Source organism: Corvus kubaryi, unplaced genomic scaffold (genome assembly GCF_017639235.1).
Source record: "Corvus kubaryi isolate FWS band 111438036 unplaced genomic scaffold, C.kubaryi_AGA036_p1.0 66, whole genome shotgun sequence".
NCBI classification, from domain to species: domain Eukaryota; kingdom Metazoa; phylum Chordata; class Aves; order Passeriformes; family Corvidae; genus Corvus; species Corvus kubaryi.
The window spans coordinates 32,904,308-32,918,448 of record NW_024582054.1 but is presented as its reverse complement, the minus strand read 5'-3'; the positions used below and the strand labels follow the sequence as shown (position 1 = coordinate 32,918,448).

Genomic DNA, 14,141 nt, shown 5'->3' with positions numbered 1-14,141 from the left:
ATTTCTTTAATATTTGCAATTAAATCTTACATACCAGAAGTTCTCCCTGCCTTTTGCCTTGGCAGGTGCAGAATTGGTATCTAGAGTTAAGATGTTTTAATTACTGGATGCAGATTTATGTAATGTTTAGCTGGTCTGGCTTCTGGTGTTAATTCTGAACTATCACGGCAAAGATGCTACATTTTCATATTACACAAACCATTCTGTTAAGAGCCTATAATGAAATCCTGTTCACAATTTGCCTTTCAAATTAATAGGCTAAACTAGTCTAGGAGGAGGATTACAGAGCACTCTGTCTCAGATGTGCCCTAATGGAAACAAGAAACAATTTCACTTCATTGCTGTATGTTTTGGGAATAGCACTGAGGAGAAGCACTCTGAATGCTTCAAAAATAAATTAAAGGTTAGACTTCTTTTCATCAACTCTTTCTTCAATGTGAAGGTCCAGCAGCAGGAAGCAGAGAGAAGATGGGAAGAAATCCAGGCTTATCTCAGGAAAAGAACAGCAGAACACGAAGCAGCACAGCAAGGCATGTATCACAGAATAATGCTTACTGCAGTGAGCTGGCTGTTGCCATTTGTTAAAAAAGGGCATTTTTGAGTAAATGTCTTAAATCAAGTTCAGGTGGAGTCAGCCCTGCTTCAGCACCCTGAGGAAGGTGTGTGTTGGGACCCCAGGTAGTCTGAATGCTGATGGGGGAGCTGAACCTTGGCTTGGAGTTGGAGTGAGGCTCCTAATCAGCCTCCCTGTTTACAGTGAAAATGATTTCCCCCAAAGTTAAATATTGACTTCTGAATTAAAATCCTGACATTTCTGCTACAGATGTGCAGAATAAGCTTGTGGCCAAAGACAATGAAATCCAGAGCTTGCACAGTAAACTTACTGATACAATGGTGTCAAAACAGCAGCTGGAGCAGAGGATGCTGCAGTTATTGGAGGCTGAGCAAAAGAGAGCTTCTGAGGAGGACTCCATGCAAATGCAGGTGCAGGTAGTATTGCTCAAGTGTTTTAAGGGTTTGGGGTTTTTCCTCTCACTTTGTGTCTGTGGAAATGCAGAAATATCCCTGAAATGCTGCTTTAGTAAAGCTTTCCCACTGAATAAAGGATGAAAAAACTCTGCTTGTGAAGTGACACCTCCTGTGTGGTGCTGTGAGGAGGTGTGGGGCCACCTCACACCTGAGAAGCACTTGGGGCAAGTCAGGAAAAGGTGCTTGACCCCATTTCCCAAGCTGTGAAATGGTCCATGGTCTGGGGAACGCCCTGGGACAGCAGCCATGAACCTTTGATATTTGTTGATCTCCCTCCTCCTGGCATCAGGTGGTGAGAGGCAGGGTGGACATAACTCTTGAGGGCTTCAGGGAAACCAGATGGATTACGGTGGAGCTGGGAATACTTTTCCTTGATACAGAACAAGTTCTAGTGCTTCCACTCTAACTGGTTGGCTGTAGTGGGGAGAAAAAACTGGCATCTTTTGTAAAGTGTCTGACATGTCAATGCTGAACTGTTCTTACTAACATAATCATGGCTAAAAGCTAATCCTAGCAGAGGTCAAGTAGCTGCAGATCTCAGCCTGCTTTTCTTTCTGTGCTCTCTTACAAGGAGCTGATAGAGCAGAATGATGCTTTGAATGCTCAGCTTCAGAAGTTTCATTCACAAATGGCAGCCCAGGTACAGCATGTTCTCAGACTTTCTTTTGTAGTCATGACTTGTGAACTTTCATTAAAAGTAAGACTTTTTGTAGCTGGGTATGAGATGTAATGCTGAAAGCAGAGAATTGTTAGCATCCTCTTTTCTAATGTTTCTTAAACACTTCTAGAACTTTAGGCTTCTTTCTTTTTTGGGGGGGAAAATCCACTTATTTTCTCCCATAATGGCTCTCATTTATGACTAAAGGGTAGGGTACCTTTTTCAATGGTTTTTTTTCTGTAACTTTGCATGTCTACAATTCTGTCTTGTGGTTCTTCTGGTTTTTCTGTAGTCCTCCTGTGAACCACCTGATTGTGCTTTTTCCCTTGTGGTAGCTAGTGTATGAAGCTGTCTGTTCATTTTAGTGCTGATTTCTGTGCAGAAGAAGAAAAAAAAAGAAAAATCACACCAAAACCCCACCAAACCTGCACAATGCCTTTCTCAGTTATTTTAATCTTTAAAATTTTGGTTTGGCTAGTTGTTTTGAGACATTATTTCTGTTTTAAACACTGTCTAAAGCCTTAGGATCACTGGAGTTGCTTCCATGTAGAGGAGGGTCACAGAAATCAGCTCAGAAAGGCTTTGGGGGCACAAGTGTGGGTGCTGTCTTCTTTCAATCGTGGGTGTGCTCGATGGAATTTGATTAAATTTGACATCAGGCTGAAAATCTGGCTTTGCTTGAAGTGCTTTAACCTATTGAGTGAGGAGAGTAGTGAGGGAAGAGCCACTCTGGATTTACAGCATCTTCATGGCCTGCTCCTCTCATCCCAGTCCTTTAAGGGCTTTGGAAATAAATTCCTAGGGAAATTTTTCTTTTTAGCTCTGAGTTACAGCGGGAGCATGTTGGAGGTGTGTGCTTTCCCCAGGTAGCTCCAACTGGCCATGAAAATTCAGGGAAGTTTTTCCACCATGGACAGTGGATGTGCAAACGACACTTTGGAGAAGTGAATTGTGACTGGATCCTGCTCTAGATATCTTTTAGTTATTAAGAGGGACTGGAATTGTGAACATGGAAGTTCTGTCACAGTCTGCAGAGGTCCATTGAGGCCTTCATAAGCAGTGTGATGGGTCTCCCTTGTCCTGTTGTGTGTGACAGCACAGGGACAGGCTTTTTCCTGAGGGAAAAACGCCCCTTGCTGGTTTTATGGTGCTGTTTCTGTTCCCAGCACAACTCCTGATACACTGTGCAGGGTTTTCTTCTTTTTTCTTCATTTGAGTGGTTTGTCAGCAGAATGTCCCATAAAGCACTTAGTTCCTGGGAGGGAAGTGCTGGTGAACCCTGTGGCTTGTTTGAATCTAGTGAAGGACAAATAACAGGGGTCTTTCTTCCCTTCATGTTGCATTAGGCCAGAGGGGAAAGGACATTGGTATGTGCTGGTATTCCTTCAGTGTTCCATAGCCAGGAAATTGTTGGAACCATCCTGTGCCAGTTTTACAATAAGCAGATAAATGCTATTCCTGGCTCACTGTAGATGAGGATTCTTTGACTTGCTTTACTTCCAGTTATTTGTTTTTATTTTTTTTTTCCCCTCCTGCAGACCTCGGCTTCAGTCCTGGCAGAAGAACTTCACAAAGTGTGAGCATCTGTTTCCTCTGGGATTTGGGAGGTGTTAGTGGCTTTCAGTGCCTGCCACCTTCCCTCCACTCATGTGCAGAGCATGTGGGAGGGACTGGTAAAGGAAATGTTGCTGTCTGTGCTTTCAACTTCTCATGAGATCAACCTGGGAGCTGGGAAACCGCTTCCTATGGATTTCCCTTCCGTGTCTGGCCTCAGGTTTGGAGTCTGCTGTAGCTCTGAGCTCCAGAGAAAGCAGCATCTCCTCTGTTGTTTACCCCTGCCTGTGTGCAGGGTCAGTGCAGCGTGCAGGAATGTGCGTGACCACGAGAATTGTTATTATTTGGGCTGTGGGGCTGTGCCAGGAGGGTTCTCCCTCTGGGAGGTTGGGTGGTAGTTGTGTTTCAGAACTAGGGAATGTCTCATAAATGTTTTGGCAAGCAGACAACATTTAAAATGGAAAAGCTTTTGGACCCAAAGTGTACAGTCAGCAGGATTTAGAGCAGGAGCTGGACTAAAGGGCCAGGGTGTATTTTGGGTTTAGCTTGATGCTTCCTGCACCACTTCCATCCAGAAGAGTCTTTTGTACTGATCTGTCCCTGTTTCTCCCTTGTGCAGGATTGCAGAGAAGGACAAACAGATAAAGCAGATGGAGGACTCATTAGGCAATGAACGTGCCAACTTAACCAGCAAGGAGGAAGAGCTCAAGGTATAATAAAAGCATGTGCCAGCTGATCCAGGGAGAGGCTCGCTGGCTGCTTATACAAAATGAAGCCCCCAAGGCTGCCCTCTTTGGGTGTAGAAACAGCCTTTTCAGGTACAGGTCTGCTTTTCTAGGCAATGCTAGATGCTGGGAAAGCTGTTGTTAAGGAAACTTGAGGATTTTCCATCAAAAAATACCCTGCAATGTCACCCTGGAGAGTGAAATACTCTCTGTGTATGAACTGCATATATATTTCTTTTTTTTCCTTCCTTCAGGTCTTACAGAATATGAACCTCTCCCTGAAATCAGAAGTACAGAAGTTACAGGCTCTGACAAATGAACAGGTAAAGCAGTTGTTTTGACTTTGCTCCCTTCCCAGTACCTATTCTGTCATAAATGCAAATGCAGATCTGTTGGCTTTAAGCAAGCTCTGCTTAAGCACATTAATGGTGTGAGGCTTCCGGATTGGGCTAATATCTGATTCCCTGGTGTTCTCAGAGCTGGTGGGAGGACTAATTCTTTCCCCTCCTTCACCAGCAAAGTCTTGTGCTTGGATATCCAAGTTACTGAAGCATTTTGCTTGGTTGGTTTAGATTTTCAGGCACACAGAGTGCAAGACACTTCACAGGAGTGAACACTGGGAATGTGCAGGCCTGGCATTTGCATACAAGATTCATAAACAACCCCCCCAAAACCCCCCCCAAAGCACACAGCCCCCCTTCCTCACCACAGAGATGTTTTTAGAGCCAAACAAGATGCTGTCCCTCTGTTGCTGCTATGTGGTCTGTTCATTACAGAAGTGGAAATGAAGTGTTTAATTAGAGATAATCCCAGTTGTCAAGTGAATCTCTTGGAGATCATTCCCTTTGTGCAATTGCATGCTTGTAGATTGGTGTTGTAAAAGTGCATGAAGACAAGCTTACCCCTTTCACTCTTGATTTCAGTCATGTGCTGGGAGGCCAAATGAGTTGTTCTAGCTTTTTAATATTGTGGAATGAAAGGTTGATTGAATCATGTGATGTATCCTAAGTCTGTGTTAATCCTCTTTATATCTAGGCTGCTGCTGCACATGAGCTGGAAAGGATGCAGAAAAGGTAAATAGCTCTGGGATTTGATAAACAATGTTTATCAGTCTTTTATGTTCTTTTCAATGATGCTTTTTGTAAGACTTGGATGGGGACGTGTTTAACTGTTCTGCTGTGTCTCAGCATTCACATAAAAGATGACAAAATAAGAACTCTTGAAGATCAGCTTCGAGAAGAACTCACGCAGATTTCAAACACAAAAGAGGAATTCAAGGTAAGATACAGAACAGGTGTTTTTGTGCTTGTTTTCAGTAAGTTTTCCAGGCTCCAGAGGTTGTGAAGCACCTGTAGAACAATGAAATAAAACTGACTTTTGGGTGCTAAGGTAAATTACAGTATTGTGTTTGTAAGGCAGGAGCAATGTGGGATGTCCCAGTAGCAGACTGTACAGCAGAGTGAGAGGTGGGATAACACAAGTTAAATGCCGTGTCTGCAGTTGTGGAGAGTGAGGGCTTTAAATTCTGTTAGAGGAGGTTGTACAGTAAAAACTGTTGTGATTTTCCTGCATTCCACCCACAAATGTGCCTTTCAAGGCCTTGGTGCTCTTGTTTGGAGCCTTTGTTGCTTGGATTATCATACCAAGCCTCTGTTTTCTGTCAAGGCAGATGTAAAAATGCTTATTTTAATTCTGCCTCCTTCCAGATTGTTTCTCATAAGGCTGCAGCTAAACTGCTGAAGCTTTTGTTCTGACATCTGGGGTCTGCACAGCAAAGCTGCTGCTTGTTTCTATGTGGTGTGTGCAGAGAGCAGCTTAATTCCTCTTTGCCCTCTGCCTCCTTGGCCTTTTCTTCTGAACTTGGGCTGTTACAAACAGCCCTGCTTCCCGAGAGAGGTGATGACTCCATCCATTTAACTCCTTTAAAGCCCTTGGTGGGTGCTGCTGCTCTTCTGATGTTTCTGGTGTGAGGTCAGTCCCTCTGAACCTCCCACTGTCACCTTGGGGAGTTTGCTAGTGCGGGACAGAGTGAGTGGGCAGTGGCAGAGGCAGGTTGCTTTTGTAAGAGAAGCCTCTGGAGTCTCCTGGAGCTCTTTGAAGCAGGTAGTAAACTTGATTCTTGTATTAAAGTGACACTTTCAAAGAGGTTTTGATGAGAGTCCCTTTCCAAGGCTCTGTAGTTTCTCTAAGCTGTCAGAGAATAAGAGGGAAGAAGCTTGTTCTATTAATGGAGTAGGAAACAAAGTACAATTTCAGGTGATTTTTGGAATAAAGCTGGTGACTGAGTCATCAGTGAAGTGTGGGCTGGGTCACAGGTGTATAAACTGTGGAAAGGAGAGTGGGAAGAGATGGCAAGCTGGAGTAAGCAGGCAAGTTGCGAGTTAGTGACACTCTGAGGGCTTTCAGTGTGGTGAAACATTATAAAATGGTAGGTGAAGTGAAAATGAATGTGAGAGGGAATATGAGCATCGTTTTAGTGTGATGGTTTCTGTAGTAACTGTTACCCAGGAAAAAGGCCTTGGAGGTGTTGTGAATGGGTATGTGCTGTAATCAGTTCAGTGCTGAGTAATGGCAAAAATCACCTGCAGGCAGTTCCAGCAGTTCTTGGGAAGTGAGTACAGATCATCATCATCATCATGATGGTGCAGAAATCCACAGTGTGCTCTCAGCATGAATATCATGTGCACTGCTTCTCTCCCCTGCCTCCTCTCTTTGATCCCAAACAGAAACCAGACCAGTGCTGTTCTAAATGCTTCCACCTAAGGAAGTGCTGCTTTTTCCCATGCACATGAAAGAAGGAAAAACCGGGTTCAAAACAGAGCAATGCATTTAATCCTCACTGTTGCTGTCCCTTCCTGCTTGTGTTTTCCCTGTAAGGCTTTGGGGCTGGAGCACAGAGCACGTGTCCTGCTTTTCACTTTTGTAAAGCACCAAGCAAGTCTTTAGAAAGACAGAAAGCAATCATAGAGGAGGATTTTAAAATACTGTGTGTTAAGGGCTGCTGAGTCCATTGTATGGAGCAGGAATGCAGGAGGAGAGGCAAAGTCTGTTTGTCCTCCCCATCCACCTCTTCCCAGCCTGTGGTCAGACCAAATGTGGGAGCTGTGCAAACCTCTCTGCTGCTGGACTGCCAGTTCCTTGCTGTGCATGGAGGCAGCTGAAGGGAACTCAGAAGGGGGAACTTGGACCATTTGCTTTGCCAGAGGAGTGTTTTGTAAGAGGCAGTTATCAAATCTTGACACGATGCTGATGCTGCTTTAGGAGGAAAACCAAAGCAGCTTTTTTCCAAGCTTCTCACATTTGGTACTGTCTGATTCTCTGCCAGGGAATAAAGATGGTAACAGCTGAATTTCTCATGGGAACATAAGGACAATACTTTTGTCCTTAACACAGAAAAGCAAGACAGAGAAGGAAAGGACTCTTTGTAGTCTTGTAGCTTCCAAAGAACTCTCTGTAATGACTTCTGTGCTATTTAATTACCTCTTTGCCATTATGGAAACACTGTATTTAGGCTCTGCAGTTCTGAACTGATAAAATGCCTCAATTTTCTTCCAGGTTCTGAAGGATCAAAACGCAGCCCTGCAAGCTGAAGTTCAGAAGCTGCAGACTCTTCTGTCTGAGCAGGTACAGCCAGTGTTTGCTGAGCTTTTATCAAATACCTTCTATGCTTTTAATTTCTTCAGCATTTTTTCTTAATCTGACTGTAGGCTGGATTAGTTGGTGTCAAAACCTGATGCTGTTTTAGGTATTTTCTCTTTCATGGAGGGTCAAGTAAGGCAGTTGTGACTGCCTTGTAGACCTAGTCAAGAGTGTCAAAACAAAATGTGGATTTTTTGGAAGACTCATATAGCTTAACACGAGCAAGAATTTATTTCTGCAACCACTTTGACCCTTGGAAATAGAAAACTCTTTACACTATGATGTCTTTTGCCTCCTGTTCTCTATTTTCACCCATGGTTCACCTGCTGCAGCCGGACTGGTGCTCACGGGATGCTGCACATTCAAAGCTTTTGTGTTGTTCAGCTCCATCTCCTTTGGGATGTTCTCTGGGAGAGCCCTTGTGAGCATCCCTGGCTTTGCACCATTGTGGAATGAGGAAACTTCCTGAAACACTGGAAGACGACTTGCAGGAGAGGAAACTTTTCCTGTGCTGTGTTGGTGGCTGCTAGTCAGGAGCTCCCTGTGTGGAACAGCTCCCTTTCCTCTGGTGGAGAGCCAGATTTGCAGCCACTGCTCCCCTGGGCCTGGCTGATCTGGTGTCCTGTCTCAAAGACTGGAGGTGATTTTTCTTGGAAGCTGGTTTATATTTCCCATCTGTTCTCTCACAATGTGGTGGTGTTGAGAAATCGTGAATGTTCTGCTGAGTGAGCCTCAGGTGGAGCTTGTAGTTCTGGTAAATGCTCAAAAGAGGCTGATTTTTCAGGTACTGAGCTGGCTGCCAGTCCATCAGTGTAAAACCATCAAGGCATTTGGGCTGGATCTGTCCCTCCCCTGAAAGACTGACATCTTTCCAGCATCAATATTAGACACACATGCCATGAGGACTTTCTCCCCCTACTTTGTTTTCCTTTCTGGATGAGTCATGTAACCAAGCTTCTGGTTAACTTGGTGCTTTCCAATTACTTGTTTTTTAAATCCCAAACCATTATTGATCCAATTAATGATGGCTCTATTTTTTTTTTCTTCATAGACAAACAAAGACTTGATAGAGCAGATGGAAAAAAGGTAAGAAACTTTTTTTTTGTTTTGAGTCAGAGTCTAAAATAAAGATTTTGGTGGCAGTAAGGTTACTGTTGATAGCTGAACTGTCTTCAAAGTTAAACTCTCTTTTTTCCTAATTTTCACCCTCGCTTTTTCAGCATGAGAGAGAGGGATGATAAAATCAAGACAGTTGAAGAGCTGCTTGAGGCAGGACTCATCCAGGTGGCTACTAAAGAGGAGGAGCTGAAGGTAAAATCCCTTGTATCATCTTTTGATGGGGAAGTAGACATAAAGTGCATGTTGGAGTGCTCATGGTTCAGTGTGAATTCCTCCTGAATAGGAAAAGCACCTCATGGAGATGAGGTTAAAACCTTTTCTATAAGATAGGCTAAGCATGAGCATCAGTGGGGTAGAATAAGTGCTTCTCTCTGCTTAGTCTAGGGCAGCTTTTGCTAGGATGCCCTTGGGATGAAAGGGAATACATCTCTAGAGCTGTACATTTGGTTTAATCTCCAGTGAATCTCTCTTTGGGAAAGGGTGTTTTGTCCAAACTTGGCATGATGGGACTCCTGCATTTTTTTGCTTAGTTGATAATTGGAATGGCTAAGTGGGTTATAAACTAGTGAGTCTCCTGGGATGATGGTAAAGTTATATCCTTCCTGTTTGTTTATAAGGAAGGTAATGAGGACAAGCCTGGAGAGCCAGTACAGAAATCCCTGGTTGTTTTGAGCTGCCTTTTGCTGGAAAGCTGTGTCCACCTGGACATAGCCAAGACAATGTTCCCTTTCCTAAGGTGCCTAAATTCAGGGGCATTGTTGACATCTGTGTGCTGGGGAGGGGTTTCAGACTCTGAGGTTACTGAACAGCCAAAGCTGTGAGCACATCATAAACTCCTTCAGGCTGAAAAGACCTCTAAGATCATTGAGTCCAACCATCCCCCAAGCACTGCCAAGCCCATCACTAAACCATGTCCCTAAGTGCCACATCCATGAGGCTTTTAAATCCCTCCAGGGATGGTGGTATTTTGCAAATTATTTGTTTGAAATAATAATCTACAATTTTTTAATAATGCTGATGACAGTGTTTAGATTATATGATTTTTATTCCTGTACCGTGTTTCTGTACAAAGGCATCTTTGAATTCTTATATATTTTGGATGTTACTATTGACTCCAGAGTAGGATCTAGACTGTTAAAGCCCGTGGTGTTATAATTTTTATTTGTATTCCCAAAGTGGTGTGAAGCCTGTCTGTGGGAGAACCCAGTATTATGTAAATACATCTAAATAAATGGGGTGTCCAAAAGAGGGCCTGGAACATGATCTGTTACATTTGTTTTCCTGACCTCTCTGCTCAGTTACAGCATTCCCACCTTGCTCTATACCTGGGCTCTAATTTCCTATAAATTGGTGTCCACTCCAAGTTATCCATGGTGAATAATTAGTTTGTTGAATACTTTGGCTGCAACAGCTGCAGAGGGGGGTCTCTTTGAGACTTTCAAAGTCTTTCACTTATTCTAAAAGAAATTACTTTTCTGTCAAGCTTAACACTTTTTTCCCCCACAAATGAGTCTTTCATTATCTGTGTGTCTGCTTTCAAAGGCCCTGCGAACGGAAAATTCATCTCTGAGAAAAGAACTTCAAAGCCTGCAAATTCAGCAATCGGAGCAGGTAGTACTTTTAATCTAAAACTTTTATTACACCTAAACTAAATCTGAAAGAATCTTGCTGTGGTTGCAAAAGTCAAGGGAAGAAGGTGGAGATGCCTTTGAAGCCTGTTGGCAAAGCATCCTGTTTTCTTTCAGTGTTGGTCTGGGAGCTGGTGCTTCTGTCAAATATTTCCTTTGCAGAAGTGTCAGAAGCGGGGCAGACGTGCAGGATCCAGTCAGTGCTGGCTGTGGGTTGGTTTCAGGTTGCCATGCTCTGAAACTGCTGTGGGTTTCCTTTTCCAGAAGCCTGGAGCAGCAGGCATGGCTGGCAGGCAGCTCGTACTGCCTCAGCTTCGTGATGAACGTTTGAGGTTCCCAGTGTCAATCCACACTCTGCAGGTGTCGCTTATCCCCCTTCTCCTTGTGTCTGATCAGTGATGCTGTCACAGTGTTGTCATTTTTGATGTGCTGATCAGGAAGTGCCTTTCCTTGACATCCAGCTCTGCTTGGACAGCTCAGGAGGGCAATTAGTTCCTAGAAAATAAGTTATGGAAGAGGGAGGCACCATGACCCTGAAGAGATGTACAGTAGTGTCAGTATTAAAGAGTAGCTGATGAAATGCTGGTCCTGAACCTCATCCTCTTCAGGTAAAGATGGTGTGGGTTTGCCTTTGTTTTCCTGGAACTTGCAGCAGGCTTGGTATTATTGGTTTGCTAGGAACTGGAGACTGACAGCTAATTTTCTTAGGAGCAGCCGGATACATAAAATCATTAGGCTGCTGCATAGTTCATCCAGTGCCAGAGAGCTCCAACTCTCTATCCTCACCCCTTAATGGTCACAGATTGTTTTGCTCTGTTCTGCTTTTTCTAAGATGAAGCTCTGTTTTTAACAGGTTTCCTTCCAATCACTGGTGGAGGAACTGCAGAAAGTGTAAGTTACTGCCCAGATTTAATTTCTGATTATTAATTCTCTTTGTCTTCATTCCATGACTACAAGTGTATTGCTTCCCTGAAATGATTTGCCTTTAACTGGGTGAAGTGTGTGTGTGGCAAGAGGCATTTTCATTTTTGAAACATGTCACACCAGATCAATACCTGCTGAAAATCCAGTTGCTTCTCTGCTAAGCAGTTAATTTCATAAGCCTTACTTTGACTAGATGAGGAATTGCTCTGATTTGTCAGATAATCATTTTTGTTCCATAGGCACTTTAAAAGGAGTGAGGCTGTGTGAGTTTTGAGTTGATAAGTACTTTGCTGGAATGTCCAGTGAAGGCTGATTTTAAGTGTGTGTCATTCCAGGCACTCTTGATATCTTAATTTGCATTTTTAGACTGCAATAGTATTTATTTAGGATGGTTATGTAAAGCCAGCTGGTTCCGCACTAGTCCCAGTCTTATTTTTCCTATTTGTTCCTCCTGCCTCGTCCCACTGTGGATCCCAGAGGCTGGTGATGGGATGTGATGGGATAGCAGAACCAAATTTTGTGTGTTTGCTTGAGTAGCACATTTTTTTCATCCAGCTAATGTCATTTCTCTGCTCTTTTTAAGGATCCACGAGAAGGATGGAAAAATAAAATCAGTGGAAGAACTCCTACAAGCTGAAATCCTAAAAGTAGCAAGCAAGGAGAAGACTGTTCAGGTATCTCTGTGCAATCCCTGCCTTCCTTTCTGTGTTGATGCCACAACCACATTTGTTTGTTACTGCATGGCATTCTACAGTGATCAAGTTGTAGCATCCATTTTTGTGGCGTTTTCGTGTTTCCATTGTCCAACCCTGTCTTGTTTTGTCATTGAAAAGGCTTTGACACAGGAAATAGAGGCTCTGAAAGAAGAAGTAGGAAATTCCCAGCTTGAGATGGAAAAACAGGTAAAATACTTTAGTGCCAGCAGTGTGAACCAGCCTTGCCTTGGATGTGCTGCTCACTCGTTTCTGTTCTAGTGTGTTCTGTTTCACTGGTGAATGTCATCGGGTAAGGAACTTTTTAATGCTAGAGCTCCACTGTTCTTGGATATATAGCCAGAAATATGTAGGATAACTAGTGCTGTCTTTCAGAAACCACACACCTCTGGAAGCCTGAGCTTTTTGGACCATTAGTATGAGATTTGGCAAGAATTGCTACAGCTTAATGCATTGCAACATCAGCTCTGTCTGGGCACACTGTCCATGTAGTGAACATGAGATCCTAGGACATCCTCGGACGCTGGCAACTTGGAAATTTCAAGTGCTGAAGTTGCTGCTCCTGTTGTTGGCCTTTTTCTGTGTTGCTGGAGCAATCCTACAGGCCCAGATAATATCTGCTTTCCGGCTAAACCCAACACTGTTTTTTCGCAGTGCCCAAAAAGAGTTCAGTCTTGGCACAGTCAGTTTTGCTTTAGCTATCAGGAATGCAGGGATGGAGGAGTATTGGTTTTTTTGGCTTGATTGCTGTCTGGCATCCAAAACAAGGGAAGCCCACGTTTCCTTAGGGAGCCCATTCTGCAGGCAGCTTAATCCATCGTGCTGTCAGGAAGTTTGCTTGTTTGTGTGGGTTGTGTTTTTGCTCTGCACTCTTTCCAGTCCTAGCTACATTCCAACATGTCACCCCTTTCTCAGTGTTGGAGTTTTGTCCTTTTTAGGCAAAGCTTCACAGAATGTGTTTCCATCTTGGGCTTTTCCTCTGAAGCAAATTTCCAGGAACTGCGGGAGTTATTTGTGTGTATTTCCTTCCCTGGAACTGTCAGAGCCCAGAAAAAAATGCAGTGTAGAGTTGCTGTCTCTGGAATGCTCTGTGAGGGATGCTTGCTCCAAAGGTGATGTATTTGTGCAACTTCTGGTCTTCTGCAAGCAGAAGAGAGATTTTTGGGAATATCTGAAGCTCCTGCTGTGTTGTGGTAGAGGATTGACTGTCTACACAGATAACCACTGTCAGGCTTTCACACAGCATTCAAAAGTAACATTCCCACCAAATCTTGTGTCTTCAGTCCACATTCAGCCTTAGAATGGCAATTTAAGGGAGTGCTGGCTTTTCAGAAAGCACCTAAAAAGCACTTCCTTATGCAAGGATCTCAATGGCCAGGGATGATCTCTGTGGCTGGAGGTGCAGTTGCCAGTGAGATGGTGGTCACAGTCACTCTCTGCTTCTCCCTGTGTGTCTCCTGTGGGCCTGCTTACGTTCCCATTTGCACTGTTTCCTTTGCTGCTCTGGAAGTCACATTTTAAATGTGGGGAATGGGAATAGTGGGAGAGACTTGGTGTATTGTAATAAAAATTGTGTTTTTATGCTTACTGCAATAAAACAGTGCCTATTTTGATAATGTCTGAACGCTTTTCCCCCTGTTTCTTCATAGAGCAATTTTTAGCATTTACGTGCCTTTTTCATGTGCATTGAACTGAAGTGCTTATTTTCTTTAGGTGACAATAACATCACAAGTCAAAGAACTTCAGACTCTGTAAGTGCAGTTATTAATGTCTGATCTGCCCTGTGCACCCCTTACTGACCCCTTAAATTCAAGTCAGGATGGAGGGGTGTAGGCAAGGCATAGTGGAAAGCTTGCTTTGGTAATATCTGAGCTGTAGGGGTGGGGAAATGACCAGTCAGTCCCTTGTATCCCCAGCTGGGGAGGGGCAAGGAAGTATTTTTGGGTGAGGAGAGCACACATTTGTGAAACCCCTGCAATGTGTCAGCACAGAGTTTGCTTTCACCTAATGAGCAGTGCCATTGATCAAGGGCATCTCCTGCTAACCCAGGCTGAAGTGGAAGTGTTCACACATTGATTTTTAGCAGGTGAATTGTGGTTGTGCCTTTGATCACAGATGCTGCTTTTGTTGGGTGCTGCAAAGCATAGGATGT

General features: G+C 43.7%; 1 protein-coding gene across 10 annotated transcripts in view; it reads left to right on the top strand.

Moving 5' to 3' along the window:
• Positions 1-14,141, top strand: part of KTN1 (kinectin 1) — a 56,024-nt gene that overhangs the window by 19,792 nt on the left and 22,091 nt on the right. For 7 of the 10 annotated variants that reach the window (XM_042047078.1, XM_042047073.1, XM_042047081.1 and 4 more), the window contains exons 10-25: positions 443-530; positions 824-990; positions 1,601-1,669; positions 3,226-3,263; positions 3,861-3,951; positions 4,221-4,289; positions 5,002-5,039; positions 5,154-5,244; positions 7,522-7,590; positions 8,657-8,691; positions 8,826-8,916; positions 10,267-10,335; positions 11,206-11,243; positions 11,860-11,950; positions 12,110-12,178; positions 13,703-13,740. In XM_042047078.1, coding sequence (XP_041903012.1) covers positions 443-530; positions 824-990; positions 1,601-1,669; positions 3,226-3,263; positions 3,861-3,951; positions 4,221-4,289; positions 5,002-5,039; positions 5,154-5,244; positions 7,522-7,590; positions 8,657-8,691; positions 8,826-8,916; positions 10,267-10,335; positions 11,206-11,243; positions 11,860-11,950; positions 12,110-12,178; positions 13,703-13,740 — 1,151 coding nt within the window. The remainder of the gene's footprint in view (positions 1-442; positions 531-823; positions 991-1,600; positions 1,670-3,225; positions 3,264-3,860; positions 3,952-4,220; positions 4,290-5,001; positions 5,040-5,153; positions 5,245-7,521; positions 7,591-8,656; positions 8,692-8,825; positions 8,917-10,266; positions 10,336-11,205; positions 11,244-11,859; positions 11,951-12,109; positions 12,179-13,702; positions 13,741-14,141) is intronic. The other 3 variants (XM_042047074.1, XM_042047082.1, XM_042047075.1) reach the window with 2 other exon arrangements.